The 27943-nt window shown below is 47.1% G+C and overlaps 1 protein-coding gene across 2 annotated transcripts; it reads left to right on the top strand.

Moving 5' to 3' along the window:
• Positions 1–504: 504 nt before the first annotated feature.
• On the top strand, positions 505–17145 carry SYT13 (synaptotagmin 13). Of its 2 annotated transcripts, none has more exons than XM_014950330.1 (6): positions 505–1013; positions 5980–6202; positions 8106–8240; positions 9711–10024; positions 14211–14340; positions 14613–17145. In XM_014950330.1, exons 1-6 carry the CDS (start codon positions 831–833, stop codon positions 14915–14917), a joined length of 1290 nt encoding a protein of 429 aa, XP_014805816.1. In that variant the 5' UTR covers positions 505–830; the 3' UTR covers positions 14918–17145. The 2 variants fall into 2 exon arrangements, with proteins under 2 accessions (XP_014805816.1, XP_014805815.1); XM_014950329.1 differs by having other exon boundaries at positions 8100–8240.
• The last annotated feature ends 10798 nt before the right edge of the window (positions 17146–27943 follow it).

Here is a 27943-nt window from a genome sequence, read left to right as displayed (position 1 = left end):
TGCTCTCTCATCCTCTCCAGAGGAAGCAGCATATGCGCCAGTGTGCCTTGTTGGAGAGGGTTTTACTGCTGCCTTTTTTAAATAGAATTACTGCTCTGCATTGATGCTTAGAGAAAGCAGCTCCAAAAGGTTCAGACCCTGCGCTTTGAGGGGAAGCTGCTGACACGTGGCACGGTGCTTAATTCTTGCCTGGTTTTGTTCCCCAGCCTCTGAAGAAGGAGAAAGTTTTGCCTGACTTACACTCAGGCTTTACTCTGACTACAGTGCTATTGTGCATTGCTATCATAGCCAGGCTTCTCAGGCCAGCACCTTTTGGCAATCACTATCTTTGCCTTAAGAGAGAAAAAAATCAACCTCTCGAGCAAATGAGCAAGCTAGCCCTCCGAAATATTGCTAGGGAGCTGATCAAACATTTGGATGCACTTTCTGTGAGTTAGCTAGCAAGGCCCAGCCCCTTCTGCTGACGTCTTTCCTCTCTATCACACATCAGACTTTTCCCAGTGGAGCTGGAGAACGGGCTTCAATGAAAACTGCCTGTTTGCAGCTCTATGGAGATTGCAGGCACCACATCACTATTTCCTCTCCCTGACCTGGAGCAGGAACTCCATCATCAGGATAGAAAGAAAGGTAGCCTTGTTGCCTAGCAAAGGTGGGATGATTTATCTCTGTCTCTAGATTGGTCCCTTTGCTGCACGAGAGAATTGTTTTCAGACTTCCAAGGAGAATGAAGCCAGGCTAGGAATCGGAGTGGATGTGCAAAAGCTGCTCTCCCCCAGAGGAGAAGGAGTCACGGGGTTTCTGTGCTTTTTGTTCCTGTGCAGGGCAGGACAATGGTTTTATCTGCCCCAGTTATAGCCCTGGGGGCTACCTTAGGGACTGCAACAAGCATCCTTGCCCTCTGTGGGCTCACCTGCTTCTGCAAATGCAAGCAACCTGGGAAAGGACTCTCAGAAAAGGACCAAGAGGAGGATACAGAAAATACTAAGCCCAGTGTGCTTCAGCCAGTCCAGCAAGTAAGACCCAGTCTCTAATTTACTCTGTGATTTTTCTTTAAATGCAGAGGGTGGGGATGCAACTTCTCTGTTAGGCTACTCAGCATGTCATTTCTGCTGCCTATTTATCTGCTTACTGTGTTCAGGATGTAACAAGATGTTAATGGGAGGAGGAGTGAGGGAAAAACAGAGGTGGGCTGGGTGACCCACAGAATTACCGGAGCAGGAGACAGCTGCCACATTGCCAAAGAGAGAGCTGCTAATGGCAAAAACAGGGGAGGAGGACTGGAAATGCTGCTTAGCTGTCAAGCTAGATCACAGGGGAAAACATTTCCTGAGGAGAGAAGGCTGGACTTTACCAGGTGGCATGCAGCATTGTAAAGAGGAGGTGGCTCCTGCTGGGATCTCCTATAGCAGTTATTTCTCTAACTCTGTTCACAGTATCTTATGGTTCCTGCAGAATAGTTCCCTGTCAACCACTGGTTTCTTGTGAAAACGATCACTCCTCATCCCTCTGCCCCTCTAACTGAGGGGATTGATTATGTGTGAAGTTAAAAGATGGCATTGAAATGACAATAAAAAGCAAGTGAGAATCTAGAGTCTGATGACCAGACACTCATCACACTGTGAGTTGCTGTTCCACTTCCTGGAAGAGCAATGTGGAGCACGGATAATGTCAGGCATCCCTGCATGGTCTTTCTTGTCAGAATCCAAACCCCCTGTGGGATGCTTCGATATACTTATTAATGGGAAGCTCTCCTTCAAAGGGAAATGTTTGATTTTCTTGGCTGAGTATGGTCTTTAGCATGAGCTATAGCACTGGTCAGTCTCTGAAAGTATCACCTGTTGGCTGTTGCTCTTGATGTTTGTATGTCCCTCTGTCCTTTTCACTTTCATCTAGCCATTCAACCAAATGTTATGCCATAGTAGCCAATTCCAAAGGCCAGCGATCCCTTAAATAACAGTCTTCATTTGCCTTTTAATTATCTGAGCTGCCTGTTATTTTTTTTATTCTTAAAAAGTGTATCAGGAGTCCTAATTAAACTTCTCTGTAATGTTTGTAATTACACCTTCAGTGTCTCCCTGGCTACCACTCTTAGGCTCTTAGTAGAAACGAGCCCTGGCATCCTCATGCTCCTGTTGCACTTTGTTCTGGGGAGAGATGACCAAATCTACTAATTGTTTTGTGAGATCTGGTGCGGATACACAAAATTGCATTACCAGGGCTTCTGGTTCCTGGGGAATGGGAGGATGGTTCCACTGACCATGGGTAAACATCTGCACTGAGCTTAGGACTTCTCAAGAGATCGCTGTGAATTCTGAATGTTCACCCATAAGCATGGTGAATACCTCCTAGCATCTCTTTGCATTTTCCTAGGATGAATTTCACCTGCTATTCTTTTTGATAGTTTCATAATGACCCTTCCTGGCTTCTTTCTTGCCTTTTCTAACCCATACAGGGGATTTGCCAACTCCTGTATAAAAGGATGTACGATAATGTCAAGATTTTCCAACACTACCCCCAGATAACTTTACCATCAGTCTCTTCCTACAAGAGACTTGTTGTTCTTGCAATCTTCTAGCTCAGAAACCTCTCAAATCTTTAACTCCATCCTTGGATTGGACTCTTTTTTTTTTTTCCAGCCTTTGGGGAAGTGACTTGGGAAAGTTTTAATCCGTCCTGGAGCTTGTCCTCCGGGGTGTCATCCTCTTTGCATGACTGAAATAAGCACTAAATCACCGTGAAGTCACATTAAGCCTCCAGTACCCAGCAGCTATTAGGTTATAGTCCTCACAATACATCTACATTCATCAAATTTTGCCATAACTTAATCCAGTATTTGACCAACAGGGGATCAAATTATTCAACCTGCCCTCAATGTATCACGATAACCTGAGTGATTGTATTCTTTTAGCATTGTAGACTTACTAATTAGAAGTATTATTCCTAATGTTACTGGTTCTGGGGTTGTTTTTTTTTAAAGAAATCCGGCCAAATTATAGCAGCCGAATGAACATTCTGTCACAGAAAGTGCAAAATGTTCTTAGTTTGCATATTCCGTATGTTTAACAATTCTTTCCAATTAAAATAGTTTTATTGCCAAGAACATGCATTCTCCTCTGCTGTCACTGATGCAGAATCAGTCTCTATACCTTGAAGGAATGAATCTCAAATTGAGTTCTGAGCTTGGGAAGTTCTATCACCTGTGTCTATGTTTATGAATTGTACTGTCAGGACTTTTTTCTGACTACATTTGTACCCTGTATGTCCCAGTCAGTGCTTGACACACTTAATTATTGAAGCCTGTCAGGGCCACTGATTCTGACAAACAGAGATGACAAAAGAAGGATGAAGGAAGACTGCCTTTTATTCACTCGGCATGTCTCCCGTGACAGTGATGCTTGTGTTTGCTATAGGCAGAGGCTCCCCGTGGACATGCCCTGCATACCTGAGGAGCAAGAGTTCAAACACAAAGCTACACCTACCAAACAGTTAAAAACTGACCTTGATTTGCAAAGTCTCAGAAAAACGTGCAGAATTAAGATTCCTAAACGCATCCAGCGACGGCAACAATCTGGTGCATTGTTTGTGGTGCTAGACAGGGACCCAGAAGAGTCAGTAGCTCCTTGCTGCTTCTGATTTCATTGCTTTCATGCAGAACTATCCAAACTCTTCTGCTCGCCTCTTTATTTAGGATACTGCTGCTGATTTGCAAAGGGAACTTCCATAGGGCACTGCTGTGTAACTAGATTAGCAGACAGCACTTGGGAGCAGAGCTGGCAGCAAAAATAATAAACAGAGGCAGATGCAGTGGGGCGAGGGGGTGGGCTAGTCCCACTGTGCTTGCATATGTCTCTCATCTCTAATTCTGCAGAGCAGACAGACAAGAGGAATATTTAGACCCAGTGGAGCTCTTAGTTGCCGTGTGTGCTGACGGATTTCCTGACTAAATGTCTGGCTTTTACAAAGTGGAAGAAAAGGTTGTACGAACAATACCTCACATTGGTGTGGTGGTTTTCATCCCGGAGGATCTCCAAGTGCTTTGTGTGCTGGCAGCACACAGCAAAGCACACGCTGCTCTGGTGTGATGGTCAGTGACTGGTAGGACTTACACAGAGGCTTCAGGAGAGAAAGAAGAGCAGAGATTGACCCACCACGGCAGGCACTGTGGGTGTGTTACAAGTAATGCCTTTGCAGAACAAAAGCAACCTGGTTTCTCAAGCTGTTGTCTAGTGAGTCCTGATGTATTTTGCTTAGTTGGTCTGCTTTAATTTTAGAAGAATGGGAAATTGCATTTAAGGTTCAAATTTCCTATGGATTTTAGGGTTGATGAGGCTCACATCCTTAAAGGAGGGATCTCACTTACAGACCTCCACTCTATAACTTACTTATCTAATACCTAAACTCAGCCGAATACTCGGTGCAGACTGCACACAGTGACGTCTGTCTTTCTCAACCTGCTTCTCTTTTAGAGCCCTTAAAATTAGACAAGACAAAATGCTCTGTTTCATAGTGGACTTCCTCAACACTGATGCACTGGCTGCCTTAAGAAGATGGAGCCACTGACCCAATTAGTTCTTTCCCACTGCCAAGTGCACGTAACCATAGTGCTAGGATCTCAACAAGCAGAGTACGACTAAGGAGCTGAAGTCCAAGGCTGCTCTCTTTCTTCAGCTCTATTTCTTGAGGAATAGGTATGCTCCCTCAGGACACGTGAACGGGGACCACGAAGTCCCAACACAGACAAGTGCTTCAGGGCATCATCTATCTACATTCATTATTAATAGGAAACAATGAGACTGATTAAAATCTTTAATTACAATTACGAACATTTTCTGGCTCACCCTCAACCTAAACTTAACACAGCATAGGTTGGCAGGCGGAGGGGTTGGAGAGAATCCCACTGCACAATAATCAACCAAAATGGCAGTTTTACTTCTGCTTTTTGTCTTCTGTGTTTTGGAAACATAAATAAAATCTGTTGCAAGGGTCAGGGTCGTTTGCTAGTCAGCTTTTGTTCTTTCCCATTTATGAATCCAAATAGAAATGAACGAGGAATGGTTTCAGTTGTGAGCAGACAGGATTCTTTCTTGGAACATAAAGAAAAGAGGACTGTTATATTTCACTAAAATACTTTTCATTGTTTTGAGAGAACAGTAGTGCCTTTGTGACAACCTTAGCTTGGGCTGCCTGAGCATTACACTGTCTTTCAGGTTCTTCTTCTCATTCCATGTTCCCAATTCAGCAGGGAGTTGAAATGTTAAGAACAAACTCAGACAGAAATCCAAATTCTAATCCCAGTATAATAAAGGGGAAATGTGTGTCTGATGCTCAGATGGCGCTCTGCTCCACAAAGCCATGAGGTAGTCCAAGAGGTCGAGATGACCACTGAATCAACTACTCTTGGTATGCCATTGCAGAGCTCGTTTGTTCAACCAGTTCTCTTTATTCCAACATGGTCATACTTGCTCCAAGTGACTGTATGATCCGTGCCTTTGCCTTTCTATGCTTACTATATACTCCTGTAAAATGTTCTGAAATCTGTGCATGGCTAAAGCCTCTTGATCTTGGATTTGACTTCAGACATCAGGGTAAAAAATGCCATACCTCAATGATAGCAAAATGAACTTCATGGTTGATTTCTATGCTAAGAGAAAACGTAGACTTATGAAAGAAGCATTAACTGGTACGGGAACAGAGGAATAATCAAACAATAAGAACATATCTTTTCCTTGTTGCAACCAAACATCTGTAGAAGAGTAAATATGAAAAGACATACACCAAGTAGGAGGGTATCAGCTTTGGCAAGAAATATCTCTGGATATACAGGCAGTGGTTTCTACAACCCAAGAAACAATGACAGTAAGAATGACCAGAGGTGCTGCCTTTTCTCCCTTTGCCTCGGCTCACTTAACATTGAGAGAACGTTAATTAATTAAGTCTAATTACTTAAGTCAAAGTAATAAACAAGGTTTTAATTTTCAGTTCAACGTTAAGAAAACTGCAGAGCCAGTCCAGCCTCGAGCACTCCTCAAGTTTCCCAACATTTATGGCCCCAAACCAGTAGTAACTTCACCTGAAATTGTTAACTACACTCAGTACTCCCTGAAGACAACAGAAGAACCAGCTGCTGGAAAACATACTGGTTTGGATGAGAACAGGATGAAGATACAAGTCAACGAAGAGCTGTTTGTTCTCCCTCAAAACGGTAGGAGCATTTGGTCTTCAGACTAACAATTGCTTTTCTGGGTGTAGATCTGTAACACTTTGAGCATAATGTGATTGTGGTTAGAGAAATAAATGTGAAAATGAAGACAAGGGGCACTTCTCACTCTCTTATCATGAGAATTGTGAGTTCTGTCTTCAATGCATGTGTTTAATAGAAAGTAGTCACAGAGCTCATCAGGACATTCAGATAACAAAGCTGCAGTTGTGTCTGGTTGTAATTTTTTTTTACCGAAACACCTTTTGTGTTGAAGAATCTGGCTCACTGGAAGCAGACATTTTGTAGAAAAACATGTATTTAGTGTAGTTTTACTGACAGCAGTTGCCAGAGTATGGGTGAAATATCTGGCCAAAAATAGGCAAGAGTATCTCCTCCAGGACAAACGCCTGCTGTCTGGCAACTGTCCTTGTCAGGGTCGTAGGCAGCAGGGCTTCGAGATTCTACTTTATTTTCTCTGCTGCTTTTTTTCCACCAATTTTTGAGATGGTGTCAGCTTGTTGTGATGTGCAGTGAAACCAAAGGCTGACACCTCAGAACATTTTTGCCAAAAAGAATTCTTGTTTTCCAGCCAGCCCAAAGGGTAACATGCCAAAGCCTGGAACATAAGATTCCTGGAGCCTGAGAGAAAATGCAATGTTAATTATATACATCTGGCAGCATGTCTGGGTTGCATCCATACTGATTTTTACCTTCACAGCTGTCTTTTAACAGGATAATTGACTCGTATGGTTACCACATTAATAAAACCTTCCTGAAGATTTGCCAGAGACTCAATGCCATCTGTCAGGATTTTTTTTTTAAGAGACCTCTTTTTATTTTTTGAAAATCGCTTGAGATTATATTTTTATCCTTCTGAGAGGACGATTGCTACATTCACCCCTCCACCCTGAGATTTGTTGAGTATGGAAAAGAAAGTAGCATGGGAAGCAGCTGCAGTGAAGGAAGAGGCTGTCTGAGCCACATCCTTAGGTGTCAGGGAGAAGATTATAGGGTGGAGAGGCTGGAGGATGACGGCTGCATGTAGGCTAAAGCTTTATGTAAGTGTGTTGGTGTAAGAGCCTCTCTGCACTGCTAATGGCACAAGCCAGTTTGCTTCCTGCTGTGCCTGATTTTATAGCTCAAGTGTTCCTGAAATAAAGCAAGAATTGCTGAGTTCTCCTTTTGGTGCCTCGTTGAACTGGCCTGGGCTGTGGCTGAGATTTTTAGGAGGAAATGTGCTGGTCCCACTATTGTTTTCTGTGTGAATCAGAACTGACCATGCAGGTAACAGCTTTTCACGACAGAAAAGCTGTGGCTTCCCTTTTAGTCTTGCAGCTTGCTTTATTTCTATATGAAATATACACTCAACTTCAAAATCACACGTGGAGAAACTGCCTCGCAGCTTCCCAAGCTGATTATCTTCAGACTGGTCAAGTGCTATAGAAATAGATGTCTTCTGCATGGCAAAGACTGTATTGCTAAAATTAAAAAATGTTTAGAAAGGTCTGAACTAACGCAGAGTTGCAAGGCAGTTCAAAAGCACACTCGAGTTCCTATTCCAAACAACACAAGATTTAATTCACCAAAAGCAATTTAAAACAAGTAATGAGTGAAATTCAGACACCTTGGCTGAGGCACAAGGTGAAAGAGCAAATGTGTGAACCATCTTAGAGCACAAGGTGGTAGAGAGCAGAAGGCTTGTCCAAATGCTGTAGAAAGAGCTGAAAGTGTGAGAACACGGAGCAAAAAGAAGATATAATGATGGAAGAAAAAGGAACATAAATGACATTCCTGCATAGAAGGTGCGGGAATAGTAAGACATTAGAAAATTTAAGTCAAGACAGGGTGGATTTGTTCTCCTTGGAAAGTGAAGACCTGCTTGCTAAAGGGTCTATTTCAGTTCCAGGTGTAGTCAAGGACGTGTGTGTCACGGAGCACCTGAACCCTGAGAGGGCAGCCAGCTGTAACCAGGCCCCTGAACTGCGCTACTCCCTTGCCTATGATCGACAAAAAGCCGAGCTGCGCGTGGCCCTGCTGGAAGGTAAGAGACAGAGATCTTCCACTGGTGATTCTCCAGCTGGAGGGTACCAGGCACATGTTGATTTTATAGAGAGTTGCCCTCCTACCTTAAAATCGACATGTGTCCCCAGGACCGTTGAATGTTTCACTGGTGCTGGGCTTGCAAATACCTGGCAATGTCATTGTTGAAGTGAGTGTTCAGGGCATGGCTTGGGAGCAGTTGTTTGCACAGCTCAAAAGTCAGGAACCAGGATGGGCTCCTTCAGTCGCAGACGAGGTGCAAACAACCTCTTTTTTTCATTTTTTTCCTTTTGAGGCAGGAGGTTGCTATCTCCTTCCTCTCCATAATTTTAATTCTTCAACTTGATTCCACACCCTACTGCCTCCTCATCAAGTCAAAGACTGAGCTGGAGATACCAGATTTACCTTGTAGGCCAGTGAGGAAAGTCCCTCTGGTTGTGGCTGGCCAGGCACCCAGGGTCCCTGTCACTCTCTGAAGTGGGAACTGACAACTGTGACAGCTTCTCCGCTCAGGGCTGGAGCATCGTCAGTTCCTCTGGGAAAGTAAAATAAGCTGACTGAATAATTCATGCACAGTGCAGATCTCTGTGGAAACCTAATCAAATCACACCCTCTGAAGTGAGAATTGAAAGGGTGCTCAACGGCAGCCACTGCAGCAAGCCCACAGCTTCCCTCCAGGATGGACACCCATGCCTGGAGACTGCCACCTTGGCTGTCCTGCTCCTCTGCCACCCAGGCAGGATCCAGCTCTGCCCCCCTGAGAAATCCTTGAAACCTTTTCACAGATTCCTGTGAACCGTGCAACCTGGAAGCTCAGGAGGAACTGTCCTCTGGCTGCAGCGAGGCTTCAGTTTTACCCACAAAATCATACTGTTTGTGACCCCTCTGAGAGTGCCTCTTGCTGCAGAGGAGGCAGCACAATTCTGTTGGCGCAACTGAAGAGGAGTGTGAAATGCCATTCCCACTCTAGGCTATATAAAAGGGATATAAAATTAGGGATGACTGTCTCTTGACACAGATCGTTTTGGCTGTGGGATGGCTCTGATGGAGTCATTTACCAGAGGCTGGATAAGTAGAATAGCCCTTAGACGTACCCCACACTGGTCTGCAGGAGGGGATGTGTGCCAAGAGGGAGGTTCTCTCCCATCTCTGGTGTCTGTGACTGCCCATCCCTGTGCCATGCCATGTCTCATCTCATTGCTCCTCAGCATCTTTCCCTCAACTCAGCTGTTGCTCTCCCAAACACTAACAGAATCCTTCTGAAGGGGCAGAAGGACAAGGACATTGTGTAGCATGAGGAGAACACCACAACATGTGCTCAGTGCTTAGTCTGCCCTGTGCAAGCAGGAACAGGGGTCAATGTCTATGTAGCTATTCTATGTTATGGGTCCCATGAGATAAAAAATTTAGCCACAGATATTTCACAATTGTCTTTTGTGAGAGGTCCTCACAATCAATCTTCCTTTTCCAGCTATGCATGGCAAAATGAGTGGGGACCAAGACACTGGCTGCCATTGCTACGTCCTGGGCACACTGGTGAGCAAGTCTGGTATTGCTGAGGCACAGACAGAGCTGAAGAAGAAGGTGCTTCACACCCTCTGGGAGGAGGTCCTGAGATTCCCATTAACGGAGGAGGAGATGCCAGAGGGGACACTGACTCTCACCCTGAGAAACTGCGACAAGTTCTCCAGACACAGCATTGTGGGGGAACTCAAACTGAGCCTTGCTAACATGGAGGAGTCCTTTGGGATGGCCCAGTGGGAAAGGCTAAAGACCCCGGAGAAGGTATGCACTCAATCTCTGTTGGTAGTCCAGAAACTCTAATGATTAATTGTTCGGACAAGAGAAGCCATCTTCAAAGATGGCTGCATGTCAGTGGGTGGCTTTATTTGTTTGGAGCCAGGTTTAGAGGGGTGATGTGTGACTGCTGAAGTCACTCGGCACTGCTCTGTGTTGGCCAGTAGCTAATCATCTCAGAGAGCAATCAAAGGCCCATCAACCCAGCCCTTCCATCCACAGCTCCAGGCAGTTAAGATGTGTCAAAACTCCCTCTTCCTCCCTCAATTACATGACAATCTGACACCAATATCTGTAATTGAAAGCCTAGGCTTAGAAAAGGTTACGTGAGTTTCTGTGAATTAGCGATGCGGGACCTTTCAGCAAGAGCTGAAATACCAGGGAGTGCCCACAGAGCAGGCCGGAGGGACTCCACAGAGCTGGGTGTGGGTAGGGCATATGGTGGCACCCCAGGGAGCCTTAGGCTAGGAGTGAAATACACTGTTGGGAATTAAATGTTTGACTGAAGCCCACTTATCCTTACTGGGATCAGTCCAGCAGTGCACATGTCAAAATATCACTCATTGCACTGGGTTGGTTTTCTTTAATATCAAAACCTCCCTTTCCTTCCTTATCCACGCTTTCCCAGCTGCAGAGACAGGGAAAATGGAGGGAAGGTATTCCAACAGCACTTGAAGTAGGTACAGGGGATGCTTCAGGTGCATTAACTTCTTGCACATTTCCTCGGGAGCCTTTTCCCTGCTGTGAACTAGATTATTCTTTCAGGAGCAGCAATACATTTAACAACAGGGCACTGCTATTGTTGCACTGGTACATCACTACAAACAGGTACTTATTGTACTCTGGTATGGTACAGGGCAAGCGGTGCAAAACACCACCAGTATGGTCACTAAACACGCTGAAATAAAGTATTTCCTGTCGCCATCAGGGGTGAGGGCTCCCCATGGAGCTGGCCACAGACACAGAGTTAGCATTTTCTGATTTCCAATAATGCTAATTTATCTCATCGCCACTTGAATGCTAATAGGGCTGGCTGATTTAAAAAAGAACCCTGGCAGAGAGAGAAGCAGCAGAAACAAATGGGTGGTCTGAAGCAGTTTAATAAACTTCAAGCAGAAGGCTAAATATTTGCCTAATAGCTATAAATTGAGATGAGTTCCCAGTCTGCTGCTGTAAAAAGAGATGTCCAAAAGAAATTATTCCAATATAATGATTTAAATTCCTAAACTGAGATAGATGGAACCCCCCCCCCACCAACTCCCTAACCCACTGTAGTATCTGCTTTGTAAGAAATACTGGAGGACCAGCCTGTTCACAGCAATGGTCAGTTGTCACTCCACCTGATGGAGTCCTGACGTACCGGCTCCTCTGCCTTGGTCCAGCAGGTCCCAACTGGGCACAGAACCCAGGCAGTATTCATCTCTTCTCCAGGCTGACAGCACAAGGTTAAGACTAACAGCACTGCTGAACAGTGCCCCAGTTTGAGCTGAGGATGTGCAGTGAAAGCTGAATTTGCGTCATCTGGGACCTGAGAGAGCCAACCGTTGCACAGATAGCTTATATACGGATCCTGAATCATTCATCGAGAAGCAGAGCGGGAGGGAGGGAGGGAAGAGCTGATAAAAAAAAAAAAAAAAAAAAAAGAGGAGCTATTTTTGACAGCATCCATCCAGGAACAAAGTTACTGGGCTTTGTTTAAAGTCTGACATTTCCTTGCAAAACCACGGGCTGCAGAAATTTCATTCCTACCTTCCCGGTAATTCTCCCACACGCAAGGGAGGGAGCTCAGAGGGGAGCTTACAGCTAACCAGGTAATGTCATTAGTATTCAGGAATTCATGGACTGCTGTGAGCAATGCAAAGCGTAGATATTGCAGGCTGATATCCTTATCTTGTCTTCCTTCCCTCCCAGCGCTTTGCTAATGACAGCGATGATAGTGGCTTCTGGCATAGCACCTTCCCTTTTGTGATTTCATGGTGCCCTGCACGCGTCAGTCGCTGATGACCCCACGATGCTTTTTATCCTTATTGCACAGAAAGGAAGACTGGAACTCGGGTGGTTGTGTGTTTGCAAGGTTGCAGCAAAAAGTGCAGGTTATGGATTTAATAGGGGAAAAAAACCACAAACCCAACAACAAAATGCAAAAGGAAGGAGAAGGAAAAGCACCTCTGGCTTGGTCTCTTCAAACAAAACTCCAGCAGAGACCAACCATTGTAGATTTTGGTTTCATGTGGATACAGGCAGGTCAAAAACTTGACTGGAGTATTAGGAGTTAGAAAGCTGTAAGCCCAAGGTGTGACGTGTGTGTGCAATGTGTGTGTTTGTGTGTGCGTGCCTGTGTGCACGTTTACAGAGCACTGCCACCCCCTGCCCCCCAGTCTCCGCTCTATTTACCTGTGCCTGGAGCTACAGGAAGCAAATTCTAGCCAAGAGCTATCAAGTGGGACCTGGTGAGATGCAGAGGGACAAATAAACACAAGCAGCTTTATGACTTCCCTAAACAGCAGTTTTATATTGAGGTGGCATTTGCATTTGTCCCTCCACATCCAAACATCTATTCTTTTGTAGTGGACATGCAGCCATTTGAATCTACCCCTGTTTGGTTTTACGTGTGGGGTTGTTTTTAAGATCTGAGTAGATTTAGGACAGGATTTATGTACGTGAAGCGCGTACGAGCCCTTCGTTGATACCCGAGTGCGTGAAAAAAAAGATTTACTTGGGCTGATTTGGGATTGAATTTCAGGCTTCCTTGCTAATGGCCTCCCACCTGATTTGTGCACGACAAATAAGTCATTCAGACCAGACAGCGATGACAGCATGTTTTCTGGAGAGTCAATCAGTTCATGCGGAGCATACAGGGGCCTGTCCTTGCCTGTTGCGAATAACCGGGTGAAAACTTAATTTGAAATATTTATGGCTCACTTAGAAGCGAGAGCGCGGAGCACAGAAATGGCCTGGAGTAGGGCTGTCTGTCCCAAAGCCTCTAAATCATGCTAAGGAGTCCAAAGGGAGTCTATTGAATTGACATTGGCTTTCTGGGACTCTTCTGGGTCATTAACCTCACGCTAAAGCAGATTTCTGTCACAAACTCCTACTCGCTGAGAGAATCACTGCTCCCCTTTGGCCCCTCTCCGCAGGCTGGCAGCTCTGCACGGGTCGGCGTGGGATTTCTCCCTTCCCTGCCAGGAGGAAACAGGGCTGTGGTCCAAGGGGAGAGAGATGGGTGGTGTGGTTATGTCCCTCCGGGGGGAATTGTCTAGGGCAAGCAGAAAGGACGGGGAGAAAGGTCAGGAGGCTGTGAGGCCAAGCACTAATGGGAAGAAAGGAATAAGAAAGGAAAATTAAAAAAAACAAAACACAACGTGTGGCCTCCTGAAGTGAACACCTGATGGTTCAGAGTAGGGTTTTCCTGGGGGAAATCCCATGGGGGTAGCAGGGAGAGCCACTCGCAGGTCCAAGGGAAGGAAGAGGAAAGTACTGTGCCCAGCTCATGGAGGATTTGGGGTTGGCTGGGGTTTTGCCATACCAAGGGTGTCAGAGAAAGTTCAACTCCAGCTTCAGGGTCTGACACAGACCCAGGTATCACCTACTAGCAACCTGCTCTGGTGGGAGGTGTCCCTGCCCAGGGCAGGGGGGTTGGAACTGGATGATCTTTAAGGTCCCCTCCAACCCAAACCATTCTATGATGCTTTCCCAGGAAGCTCTACACTCCTGCTAGGAGCAGGGCCCCCATCTGGTCAGAGCCTCCTCCCTAAAAGAGCAGCTGAAATGAAGAGTCAATTATGAAAAGCAGTAATGGAAGTAGGGGACATAAATAAAGGGCAGCTAGATAAGGAGTATCTGACTACTTGCATGTAGTTCAGCCCCAAGTCCTCTTCTGCTGACTAAATATCCCAGTAAAAGTAGATGTTAGGAAGCAGTTACCTTTTTCCAGCAACAAAGGAAAGCAGTAACTCACATGATCAGGCCTTGTGAGTGGAGGAGCCCTCTCAGACATCTTTGCCAGGTTTATTCTCATCCAGTCTAACTGCAAAGATCTCTCGTACCTAGGCAGGGTGACAACTTGGTCAGTCCACGACCTTCCACCCATCACCTTATACCATTTAGCTTTCCTAATGTTACGGCCAAGATTGTAAAATTAAAAAATTAACCCTTCCTGTGTCTCCATTTCCAGGAGCCGTCTACAGGCCATGGGGAGGTTCTGCTCTCCATCAGCTACCTGCCAGCTGCTAACCGCCTGCTGGTGGTGATTATTAAGGCTAAAAATCTCCACTCCAAGCAGCTGAAAGATCTACTTGGCAACGGTGAGTAGAACAGCAAGAAAGCAGAGATTGTTGTTTCTGCTATTATGTAAATCTAGAGAGAAAGTGGGAAGGGTAGTGCTTGGCAGAAAAACATAAATGTTTGGCTTAGAAAGCCAAAGCCATATGAATAATTTCTAAAAGGTGAAACCAAACCCACCAAGATCAATCTTTCTTATGTTCTCTCTCCCAGTCTGATGTCACCAGTTAAAATTCTCTTGCATTCATGTTGTTGCACGTTCGTTACCACGGTGTCTCTCTCCACTTCTATACAGATGTTTCTGTCAAGGTGACACTGAGGCATCAGTCCTTGAAGCTGAAGAAGAAGCAGACCAAACGCGCGAAACACAAGATCAACCCTGTGTGGAACGAGATGATCATGTTTGAGGTACCTCACGAGCTCCTGCGTGCCTCCAGCGTGGAGCTGGAAATGCTGAGCCAGGATGGTGCTGGGCAGAGCCACATGCTTGGCAAGTGCAGCCTGGGCTTGCACGTCACGGGCACGGAGAGGAACCACTGGGAAGAAATGCTGAGGAACCCCAGGAGACAGATAGCCATGTGGCACCAGCTCCACATGTAGGCTCACCACGATTACTACCAACCAGATTTCCAGCAGGTCTCCGAGCCTGGGGGAATAAGCTGCATTTCACCTTCTACCTTCCCCTCCACGCAGTTGCTTGGCACAGCATTCTTCTCACACCACCTTCTCTGATTTTCCTGCCTCATCCTAGCCCAGGAAACTGTCTGGAAAAATGTATTTAAAGGACAATTTCTCACCTAATTGAGTGGTTCTTTCAAACAAGGGATTTGGCTGCCTGGATGATTTGAATTTCCCTTTTTCTGTAGAGGAGCAGAGGGGACCAAAAGTATCACGGTAATATAAGCTATTCCTTGGCATCTGGCACTGTCACCCAAGTCCCTTGATGACTGCTGGCTCCATAGTCACAAACACACGGCAGTTTTCATTATACTTTACAAGCCTGTGAGAAATGAAGATCACAAAACTAACTTTCACCGCAGACCCAAAGTATCGGTATGAAAGAGAGAGTGATGCCATGGAGCAGTGGGTGGATACCTAGAAAAGGATGGATACAGAACTAAGGGGGAGAGAACAGAGAGAGAAGAGAGAGTGAAACAGTCGACGCTACCATCCTGCGTAGCCTTCGAAGCAAACACTGCCAAACAAGAAGTCAAACACCTTCCTTCCTTCACTTCTCTTTCCTGGAGTGTTTGGTTCCTTGTATTTAGGATTCAAGAAAACTGCTGAAAATAGGAATGTTTCAGGATCCTTTAGCAGAATACCTATATCTTCTTTCTACAGTGTCACCAAGGAAGACCCTAAACATGAATGAAAAGTTATCATTGATGTTACCTCCAAAAACTTGGACCAAACCTTTCTGCTTACTGCCATCTTTTCTGTTCGGGTTTTTTTCTGAGTGAGAAAGTTTCAAATACTCTAATTATATTCCAGGCAACGCCTAAGACTAGACAAAAGAAGTGGGATCATTTCATACCTTAGCAGTTGATGGATGGTTCTGGTTTGACAGTTAACTGTTGCACTCAAATCCTCATACCAGCATTACTCGAAGACAACCCTTCAGAACTGCCATGTATTTCATCACTTCCAGACAGAAGGAATTCACTGACCAGACAGACTCTCCAGGGCTTGTTTTTTTGTGTGCACTTTCAAGATTTGTTGTGGCTTAAATGTTACTGTTTACTGTCCTTTTTTTGTGTGTGTCTAGATGGACTGAAAGTCTGGCATTGGCAGTGATGATGTTATTCCCCCCTAAGCACGCTGTTTGTCCTACCACTTTATTTTGAGTCGTAGACACAGCTTAAAGAGACTTGCATGGGGAAAAGGCATCCAAAGATCTAAAAACAGAACCATATAGTTTGTAGCACTGAAAAACTCAACTTCATTTTTGCAGGGTCAGCTTGATCCTCTGCTTAATTCAAAATATCAAGCTAGGCTGTATCTAGCACTCATCCCATCTTGATGACTTAGTCAAACAATTCTAGCATACTCTCAAGTGAAGGCTGCCACCCTGTTGGCAAAGGGAAACCACCAGAACCAGTATGTGAAAACTGGCTGAAGCACCAGGCACAGAGGGCTATGGACAGGGGAGCGAAGTTCAGCTGGAAGCCAGTCACTAGCGGTGACTGGGGCTGGTGGTGGGACTGACACTGTTCAACATCTTCATAAAAGACCTGGAGAACGGGGCAGAGTGTAACCCTCAGGAAGTTTGCAGGTGATACAAAGCTGGGAGTAGCAGTTGATATACCAGGTGGTTGTGCTACCGTCCAGAGGGATGTGGGAAGGCTGGAGAAATGGGCTGACAGGAATCTCCTGAAGTGCAAAAAGTCCTGCACCTGGGGTGGGACAACCCCATGCACCATTGCAGGGCTCGGGGCTGACCATCTGGAAAGCAGCTTTCCAGAAAAGGACCTGGGTCCAAGGACCTTGGGACACCGAGTTGGACATGAGCCAGCCATGTGCTCCTGCAGCAAAGAAGGCCAGTAGTGTCTTGGGCTGCATTAGGAGAAGCATTGCCAGCAGGTCAAGGAGGGGTGATGCTCCCTCTCTACTCAGCACTGGTAGGGGTACGTTCCAGAGTGCTGTGTCTAGTCCTGGGCTCCCCAGTGTAAGGTATGGACTTACTGGAGAGAGTGCAGCAAATGGCCATGAAGATGATTAAGGGACTGGAGCATCTTCTTGTAGGAGAAGAGGCTGAGAGAGCTGGGACAGTTCAGCCTGGTCAAGAGAAAGGTCAAGGGGGGGACTTATCAATATGTATAAATACCTGCGAGGAGATGGCTGCCTGGATGATTTGAATTTCCCTTTTTCTGTAGAGGAGCAGAGGGGACCAAAAGTATCACGGTAATATAAGCTATTCCTTGGCATCTGGCACTGTCACCCAAGTCCCTTGATGACTGCTGGCTCCATAGTCACAAACACACGGCAGTTTTCATTATACTTTACAAGCCTGTGAGAAATGAAGATCACAAAACTAACTTTCACCGCAGACCCAAAGTATCGGTATGAAAGAGAGAGTGATGCCATGGAGCAGTGGGTGGATACCTAGAAAAGGATGGATACAGAACTAAGGGGGAGAGAACAGAGAGAGAAGAGAGAGTGAAACAGTCGACGCTACCATCCTGCGTAGCCTTCGAAGCAAACACTGCCAAACAAGAAGTCAAACACCTTCCTTCCTTCACTTCTCTTTCCTGGAGTGTTTGGTTCCTTGTATTTAGGATTCAAGAAAACTGCTGAAAATAGGAATGTTTCAGGATCCTTTAGCAGAATACCTATATCTTCTTTCTACAGTGTCACCAAGGAAGACCCTAAACATGAATGAAAAGTTATCATTGATGTTACCTCCAAAAACTTGGACCAAACCTTTCTGCTTACTGCCATCTTTTCTGTTCGGGTTTTTTTCTGAGTGAGAAAGTTTCAAATACTCTAATTATATTCCAGGCAACGCCTAAGACTAGACAAAAGAAGTGGGATCATTTCATACCTTAGCAGTTGATGGATGGTTCTGGTTTGACAGTTAACTGTTGCACTCAAATCCTCATACCAGCATTACTCGAAGACAACCCTTCAGAACTGCCATGTATTTCATCACTTCCAGACAGAAGGAATTCACTGACCAGACAGACTCTCCAGGGCTTGTTTTTTTGTGTGCACTTTCAAGATTTGTTGTGGCTTAAATGTTACTGTTTACTGTCCTTTTTTTGTGTGTGTCTAGATGGACTGAAAGTCTGGCATTGGCAGTGATGATGTTATTCCCCCCTAAGCACGCTGTTTGTCCTACCACTTTATTTTGAGTCGTAGACACAGCTTAAAGAGACTTGCATGGGGAAAAGGCATCCAAAGATCTAAAAACAGAACCATATAGTTTGTAGCACTGAAAAACTCAACTTCATTTTTGCAGGGTCAGCTTGATCCTCTGCTTAATTCAAAATATCAAGCTAGGCTGTATCTAGCACTCATCCCATCTTGATGACTTAGTCAAACAATTCTAGCATACTCTCAAGTGAAGGCTGCCACCCTGTTGGCAAAGGGAAACCACCAGAACCAGTATGTGAAAACTGGCTGAAGCACCAGGCACAGAGGGCTATGGACAGGGGAGCGAAGTTCAGCTGGAAGCCAGTCACTAGCGGTGACTGGGGCTGGTGGTGGGACTGACACTGTTCAACATCTTCATAAAAGACCTGGAGAACGGGGCAGAGTGTAACCCTCAGGAAGTTTGCAGGTGATACAAAGCTGGGAGTAGCAGTTGATATACCAGGTGGTTGTGCTACCGTCCAGAGGGATGTGGGAAGGCTGGAGAAATGGGCTGACAGGAATCTCCTGAAGTGCAAAAAGTCCTGCACCTGGGGTGGGACAACCCCATGCACCATTGCAGGGCTCGGGGCTGACCATCTGGAAAGCAGCTTTCCAGAAAAGGACCTGGGTCCAAGGACCTTGGGACACCGAGTTGGACATGAGCCAGCCATGTGCTCCTGCAGCAAAGAAGGCCAGTAGTGTCTTGGGCTGCATTAGGAGAAGCATTGCCAGCAGGTCAAGGAGGGGTGATGCTCCCTCTCTACTCAGCACTGGTAGGGGTACGTTCCAGAGTGCTGTGTCTAGTCCTGGGCTCCCCAGTGTAAGGTATGGACTTACTGGAGAGAGTGCAGCAAATGGCCATGAAGATGATTAAGGGACTGGAGCATCTTCTTGTAGGAGAAGAGGCTGAGAGAGCTGGGACAGTTCAGCCTGGTCAAGAGAAAGGTCAAGGGGGGGACTTATCAATATGTATAAATACCTGCGAGGAGAAAAGAAGACTGAGCCAGACTCTTCTCAGTGGTGTCCAGTGACAGGACAAGAGGCAAGGACACAAACTGAACAAGTTGCCAAGAGAGGCTTCTCCATCCTTGAAGCCACCCAAAATTTGGTGGGACACAGCGCTGGACAATCTGCTGTAGTTTACTCTGCTTTGAGCTGGGGTGGGTTTGGACAAGATGATCTCCAGAGAGGTCCTTTCTGTCCTCAGTGATGCTGTGATTCTGTGAAGAGCCTGATAAGATTGATGCACGCTGAAAAATCTTTATGCTGCTATTCCCTTTCCAGGTGGTGTAGCCAGGAGTTATAGGATCATTTTGAAGACAGTGATAAAAACAGCTTTGAGCAACCAACCCACCAACCAGAAAAGCAAAGTGTGCCAGTGACTCTTACAGCCAATGTTCTAATCTCTGATACTGCTCCACTGACTAGAGGGGATAAACAAAAAGAAAATTGACTTCTTCTTTTGCTCTATGGGTTTTTGTTTATTAACAAAAAGCTGCAGGATACTGTGAATAACAGAGACGTGGGGTGTTAGTTGATTGTGAATTCTTAATAGTTGCTGTGTTCATGATTTGCCTGTAGATATGCCTATAGATTTGGAATCGTGATTTCCATTTAAGTGCAAAATTCATCGTGATGTCGGCTTGTTCTACACACAGGTTCCTGGCAGTGCTGTGATTCCTCCCTCTTTTTAGGATAGTGATAAGAAGGATAACTTCGTGGTATGATGCTTTTTGTCTGGCACCGGAAAGCCTGAAGGGCCAAATATTTGCCTTGCTGCCAAGAGATTTCTCTAGTCCTGCCTCTTCATTATTTTAATGAGCCTTTTATAACATCTTGGTGACTGATTGTAAACAGCATTATCTGCCCCCGGTGGTTTTGGCACACCCTGTAATTAGATGGCAATCCTATAGCATCTAAAGGGATAGCCCCTCACAATCTGATACTGCTGTGACAAAATAGTGTCCTTTTTTATAGCAGAAAAACACGTGTGGACACTCAACCACGAACCTGTCTTTGGAGCAGAGTGGTGCCATCAGTGTTAAAGTGGGGTGTTGTCCCCTCCTTTGCCACGATGGGATTCAAATGGAGAAGAGGGGAAGAGTGGAAATGCATGAGCCTTTCCCCAGCTGGATCATTTTTGTTGTCTGGCCTTTTTTAGCCTGGGAAGAATGTTCCTGGCATTCAGCTCAGCAACCTGAACAAAGGCTGCCAGGTGTTTATTTAAGGAGGCAGCCCTTTGCTGTGCAGGGGCTGAAAGCAAGCAGTAGTTAAGGGTGCTGGGCGGGAGGAATGCTGCCTACGTGTGGTACAGGAGGTGCAGGGATGCTCAGCCCGGGCCCTTTTGAACTCTGCTTAATAGGAGCTGTTTGTCATCGCATTCCAGCGCCTGCCCAAGGCTCTGCCCTTATCCCTCTCAACCTCCTGCCTCTCCTGTTTGGCAATGCTTGTCTGCCCCCCCCCCCTCAGCGCCACTAGCCCAAGGGCCGGAGGTGCTACGTTAGCCCAAGCAGGCAAAACAGCGGGGAGGTGGTGGGGTAGATGGAAATGTCACGAATATAAAGGCAAAGAGTTTGGAAATGCTGGGTGCCATCATACAAAGCAGCTTGGAGCTGTAAAAGCATCACTTAAGAGCAATGTGAGCGGAGCCAGACAGCCCCCCTGGCTTCCAGCTGTAAATACAGGAGCATCAGCGAGCACCACAAACACGTCTTAAAGGGCACTGCTTATAAACTGCATCATAAGAGAAGAAGCAATAAGCCAATTATGGCAATTCATGTTCTTAAGCCACATGTGTGATCAAAAATAGCTATTCGATTCCCCAATGGCTATTCAGGGGTTGCACTGATTATTTTTCCTACTATAACCCATTAACATGAAGGAAGCGAAGAGACTGTAGGAAGGAAGGGGGGGGGGAAAAGAGGGGCTCGCAGCCTGTCTGGTCAGAACAAATAATTGTTTTTACAAAGGGCCAGAGAGTTGTGAGTTTAAGGACAGGGATTCACAGTCCTTTCTGTCCAGTGACAGAAACCAAACAACACGACTACTGTAAAACAGAATGAGCAATGCAGGTCCCGTGTCGTATCCAGCATCGCCCAGGAGTGGGGGTCTCCTGCTGCAGCCTCTCTGCAGAGCAGGGCACTCAGAGGCCAGAGGAAATAACTCGTGACTACATTTAGGAGTCTATATTATTAAAATATAGATTGTAGCCATTTGTTGTTTTGCCTCGACCTGCCCTCAGAGCTGGATCTTCCCAGATAAATGATTTAGTCTGATCTTAGGCAATTCGTGATACAGTAGTAGAGATTAAAAAGCACAAATCATCAACAGCCACTGAAATATCCCTGGGATCTGGTTGGGGGAGTGGCTGCAGCTGGTCTCCTGGAAGGGTAACGCTTTTTCAGTGCACAGTTTTCCCCTCACTTCTTGTCCCAAATATCCTTGCATGGTGATAGGAACCATGTTTTCTTTGTAAAGAGGTAATACATCAGAAATTAATGGAAAATTCCCTTCAACGGGGCTGGGAAATTTTTTAGGCTCAACTATTCTCCCAGGCATTACTGTGCTCTCAACACCTTGAACAAAAGTACTTTGGATTTTCCTAGCATCTATCATTGGTATTATCTGGCAGCAGTGTCCCAAGACACCTCCTTTTTTTTTTTTTTTTTTCCAGAATGGAGGAGGTTGTAATTTGGGCTCTAGAAATACAGCTCGAGGTTTGCCCAAGATTTCCTGATGTCTGAGATGAGTTGACCACGATGATGTTTAGTAAGAGCCGGGAGCTAAGGTGGCTTGGACCACGCTTCTTGCACTCTTTGGAAGGTCAGTTTGAAGTCTGAGTGAATTGAAAGGCAGAGCTTTGGCCGCATTTTTTTATGTGTTTCAGAATTTCACTAAGTCTCAAAATGTGTTTGGTTCGTTCGCTGGCAGATAAGCATGAGGAGTAAATACTAATATTTGACACTTTATGTTGTTTCTTCTGTTGGTAATAATCGAATTGCGCAAGAATAGTAGCACAGTGAAATAGCGCTTCGGGGCCTTCCAGCATGAGAAGGCTTTTCTGCTTACTCGGTCCTTTAGTGTCCCCGTGTCTTTATTGTACAGAGGCAGATATTGTTTGTTGAGACTCTGTATCGTTCTCACAGTCCAAAGCACAAAAACCAGAGCATGAGGCTCGGCCATCGTGTCTGACGTTACAGCACAACATGTAAATCACTGCAAGTAAATTATTCCAAACTGTATCAGCAGCGTGTCCTCGTGTTTGCTCTAGGGTCAGTCCCCTCTGCTTGCAGCTCATGTCATGGGGTATGAAGCGCTTGGGGTGAGGCAACAGAAGGTCCTCTGAAGGGTGCCATCAAGGGATGGAGGTATGACGAGAGGGGGAGCAGTCAGCAATGGAGTCCTATCCTGGCCAAGCATAGGAGAACTCATGGCTTTTTCAGCAAGGTGGCAGCTAAACAAAGCTGTAAAGGCTTTCCTGCAGCTGCGAGGAGTTTAGGGCCACGGAGGTTCGTGAGGGCCATGAAGATTTTTGTGAGGGCCATGAAGATGTTCCAAGGGCTGGAGCCCCTCTGCTGTGAGGACAGGCTGAGAGAGTTGGGGTTGTCCAGCCTGGAGAAGAGAAGGCTCTGGGGAGACCTTAGAGCCCCTTCCAGTCCCTAAAGGGACTCTTGATAAGGGAGTGGAGCCATAGGATGAGGGGGAACAGTTTTAAACTGAAAGAGGGGAGATTTAGTTGAGATCTCAGGAAGAAATTCTTTGCTGTGAGGGTGGTGAGAGCCTGGCCCAGGTTGCCCAGAGAAGCTGTGGCTGCCCCATCCCTGGAGGGGTTCAAGACCAGGCTGGATTGGGCTTGGAGCAACCTGGTCTGGTGGGAGGTGTCCCTGCCCAGGGCAGCAGGTTGGAACTGGCTGATCTTTAAGGTCCCTTCCAACCCAAACCATTCTATGAATAGGATTCCTCCCAGGTACTGGCTCCATCTCCAAAGCAAAACTAGGAAGTGAGTTTGGGTTAAGTCTTTTTGCTTTTCTCAGTACTTTCAAGGTGGTGCTGATGATGTGCTGCAAACTGTGCATCTGCAAGGAGGAATACCTAATTAGCTGACCTAATACTATCACTGCAATTAGCTCACTTCTAACGAGACATAGAGATCAAAAGCTGCAGCTAAAAGTAAGATAAAGCAGATACGGGGTGCAGGAGTGGGAAGTATGTACCTGTTTGACAGTTTGGGAGCACTCTCACCCATCACAGTCAGTGTTAAAGAACAAGGAGAAACAACAGAAGGAACCTGCTGCAGCTCCAGGCTGCTCCTGGCTTCCCAACCAGGGCTGCCACCAGCCACTGCGAGACTGATGCTATTGAAGCCTTTGCTGTAGATGGAAATGGAGGGAAAGAAGCTGTATTTTTGCCACCCAGGGAGTCGGACACGGGTGGTGCATTTGCCAGGGACAATCCTTCCTGTCTAAGGGATTAGCATGGGGTTACTCGGTAATTCCCAGCCCAGCAGCAATAGCCACTGCAGAACCATTCTTCTCTTAACCCTGCTGTTCATTGTCACTCTGGATTTATTAGAAGCTTTTTTTTCTCCCCGTGGTATTTAAAAATTAAAATGGGACTGGCCCGTAATCCTCTGTCTGTCAGGAGAGAGTGGCACCTAACCCAGCAGCTGTGCTGCAGCCATTGCCAGGGCCAGCCCTGCAGCTTCACAGCCAGTTCCTGCACTTCCCTGACCTGTTAGTGACTGACAGAACATGGAATAAACCCAGGGAAGGGCCTCCAAGGTGCCCCCGAGAAGACAGATCAGACCTGAAACCCAACTGCTACCCGCTTTTCCAGGACATCTCTCCCGAGCGTCAGGACTTGGAGCAGCAGCACCCGGGACATGGTTCTGCAAACCTTGTCCCCTTGGGTCCCCGTCCCAGCCCTGGCACCTCCAGGCTGCTCTCCCACCCCTGCCAAGGGACCACCCCTCCCAAGGGACCACCGGTGTCCCCAGCAGCGGGGCAGGCTGACGGCAGCGCAGGCAGCAGGCTTATTTTTTCCCCCTTGGATCAAAACCGACTTCAAACGGCGGACTTCAGAGCCCCGAAAAGTCTCGTCAGCGCATATGCTGCTCTGCAGGAGCCTTTGATTATCCTTGGGATATTTTTAGAGCCCCTGGTAAACGAGCTGCAGCTCCCTCCGCGTGGCAACAGCTCTGCAAGAAGCAGCCTCTGGTCCCCCGTGCCCGCAGCTCCCTGCCAGCCCCAGCCCCAGCCCCTGGGGATTAAATCCAAGGGGGGCACCTGCTTATACCCACTGATATTCTGGGCTGCCCACCTTTTCCCTCCCACCCCAGGAGAGGCAGAGAGGGCAGGCAGCCCCCCCAGAAAGCATGGCAAACCCCCTCTGGTTTATGCCTGCAAGCCCTCAGCAGCGCAGGCACCGCAGCCCTCCCGTTTCCAGGAGGAAACAACACATTGGGTGTTTTTTGCTAAATCACGTTGAAGTGCCAGCTGCTAACAAGAGCCATCTCCGTGTCCAGGACACCAGCGGAGCCGGGGAAGAGCCACGCCAGGCTTTAATGCCATGACAACCATCACAGAGGAATTTTTCAATTTCCTTTTCGCTGGTATTGACAGGAGAATCAGCGGTCCTAAAAATGAAGGGCACCTTTAGCCCGAGCTCGGATAAAATCGTGCAAGTTTCCCTTCCTGACTGACACCCGCTCAGGTTTGAAGGGATCTTGCTTTTGAGTCCGTGGTTTGAAGCTATGGGCGAGGAGGCTGATGGCTGCTGCTGGTGGTGGTCAAGAGTCCACAGCACTAAAAACCACTTCTAGGAAATTAATTACAAATCAGCAACGCCTTTCACACGCCGCTCTTGCTCTTCACACGCGGCTGAGCTGCTGAAAGTGGAGCATTGTCCCGCTTTGTGTGCTGCTAATTGACTAGCCAAGGTGAAAAAAACCACCCCAGAGATGAGGTTTCCACCACCCAGCAAACCCCGGAGCCCATCAGGTTGGAGCTAAGCCCTGACAGCCACTGGGGTTTTGCTGGGTTTGCTTACTGCTCAGAAACAAGCCATTTGAAATCATTGCAGTGAAAGCTGCCAGAAAAAGGCAGATTGTTTGTAATCCTTGGACTGCTCAATGACTTTGAGGAAGTCATTAAAAGCAATCTTTACTATTGGATCACTGATTTGGGGCAGTTTTCACTTCTGAGTCTGGAAATTACTTCTGTCTTCCAGGCCCTGTGGCTACTTGTCCCTGGTTAAAATTGTGGGGTGCTCACCCTGAAACCAGAGCTCCTGCAGGGCAAGGACTGGGAGCCCTCTCAGCCCAAACCTCACTCGAGGCCAGAATTTCCACCCAAATTTCCTTTCCTTCGGGGGGACCAGCCAGCTGTGGAGCACCAGCACCTTGCAACCAGAGACACAGCTGGGCATCAGGTTAAAGCCCAAGGATGCTGTGATCATCCAGATGACAGCGGAGCCTCGAAGGGGGAGCAAAAGCCTTTTTACACCGTATGGATCCACTGCATTCAATCTTTGCTCGAGGGCTAAACTGCTCGCCTACTTCATGGAACACTGGCCTATCTGCTGGCACCCATTCCCAGGTATCTATCAATTGGAAAACTGGGATCCCTCCAGACCCAGTTAAATGAAAGAGACAGTCCTGTTCATGAGAGCTTTCACCTCCACGTACAAAATACTCTCAGCACAGGATCCCTACAGTCGGCTGCACAGCTTCCTCCTGTTTTTTCTGGTTCCCTCCACTTAACACTGTCGCAGATGGAGTGATTAACTTCACTTGGAAGAGAGAAGCAGTGAAATATTTATTAAGGTGAAACAGCGATTTAACAAAATCAGTAGTAAGTGCGATAAAAGCAGTAGTAAATGTGATAGTGTTTTACGAGATTCAACATCAAGGTACACTTTGTGATTCTACTGCCCAGAGGACAGGGTCAGAGACGCTGCCAGGGAGACCCTCCCATTGAGTCCCCAGGTTCAGAGAGGACCCTCTGGCTTTCTAAACTTCTCAGAGAGGAGCCCAGGTGTGGCTGGATCCAATCCTAGTCCCAGACTTGGTCAACGGTTTATGTCTGAAGGATTATATATGCGCAATCAACCTTTTATATTACTTAGTTAAAATTTCGAAGTTTAGCATGCTATTAATCACTTCCTGAGAATCTGTTGGGGCAAGGAATCTCTCAACCTCAAGGAGTAGAACCTGAAGTGAGCATCCTCACCAAAGGGGAGATCCTGGCGTGCAGCTGCTGCCGTACAGGAGAGCTCAAAGGGCTCTGGGGCTGTCCACTATTTATAGAGTGAGATAATTGACCTATAGCCATATTCTCATGGGAACAAAATATCCAGGTCCCCACTCCAGACAGAGTTTGGCTGTGTTGCCAGCCATCCCCCAAAGTCCAGATGTAACATCACAACTGATGTTGTGATGGCCATGGTGGCCACAGCCCGAGCAGGAGCCGGGGGTCGGCGGGTGGGTGGGGAGAAGAGGGGGAAAAACAAGGAGAGCACACCACCACAGACACATTTACAGCTGAGTCAGCCACTTTTTCGAGCTGGAAGGATCTTTTTCTGCCTGTGTTTCTCTCTCATTGTGTGTGTGTGTGTGTGTGTGTGTGATGGGTGGGTGGGTGAGAGAGAGCTTCAAACAGTTCAGCAGGGCTGTGCTTGGAGGTGGATATGGAGAGGTTTTGAGGCAGAACCTCCTTTGTTTTCTGGAAGTAGAAATGCATTATTATTTTTTTTTTTAATTTTTTTATTTTTATTTTATTTTGCCCAACAGTCGGGATGAGTCTATGAGGATGCCAAAAACTGGCGCAGAAAACTCCGTAGCCCTCCTGTAGCGTTGGGGACGTTACAGCAAACGAGACGTGGTTTCCCCCCCCAATCCCTCCCCGCCGAGCTTATTGGAGGTGAGGTGCAGTGCATGGGAGCCCCCTTTGCCAGGGGTGGGTGGGTGGGTGGGCGGGTGGCCAGCCCGCGGGCTGAGCCGAGGAGAATGTCAGTGGCATCCAAAGGAAGGGGCTTTGGGGGTTGAGGAAACCGTCTCTTGAGGTTGATTGGTGAAGAACACGTGCCCGGGAAGTCCCCGCCGGCGCTGGGTGGCCCAGGGGGGGCCATGGCGGAGCCGGGAGGGGGGTAACACGGGGTGGTGAGGTGGATTACCGTGTGTGTGTGTGTGTGTGTGTGTGTGATGGGTGGGTGGGTGAGAGAGAGCTTCAAACAGTTCAGCAGGGCTGTGCTTGGAGGTGGATATGGAGAGGTTTTGAGGCAGAACCTCCTTTGTTTTCTGGAAGTAGAAATGCATTATTATTTTTTTTTTTAATTTTTTTATTTTTATTTTATTTTGCCCAACAGTCGGGATGAGTCTATGAGGATGCCAAAAACTGGCGCAGAAAACTCCGTAGCCCTCCTGTAGCGTTGGGGACGTTACAGCAAACGAGACGTGGTTTCCCCCCCCAATCCCTCCCCGCCGAGCTTATTGGAGGTGAGGTGCAGTGCATGGGAGCCCCCTTTGCCAGGGGTGGGTGGGTGGGGGGGCGGGTGGCCAGCCCGCGGGCTGAGCCGAGGAGAATGTCAGTGGCATCCAAAGGAAGGGGCTTTGGGGGTTGAGGAAACCGTCTCTTGAGGTTGATTGGTGAAGAACACGTGCCCGGGAAGTCCCCGCCGGCGCTGGGTGGCCCAGGGGGGGCCATGGCGGAGCCGGGAGGGGGGTAACACGGGGTGGTGAGGTGGGTTACCAGTTGTGTGGAGGAGAGAGGCCGGGGA

The sequence above is a fragment of the Calidris pugnax genome, unplaced genomic scaffold (genome assembly GCF_001431845.1).
Source record: "Calidris pugnax isolate Ruff unplaced genomic scaffold, ASM143184v1 scaffold68, whole genome shotgun sequence".
NCBI lineage: Eukaryota > Metazoa > Chordata > Aves > Charadriiformes > Scolopacidae > Calidris > Calidris pugnax.
The sequence above is the reverse complement of the archived record's forward strand: the minus strand, read 5'-3'. Positions and strand labels throughout refer to the sequence as shown.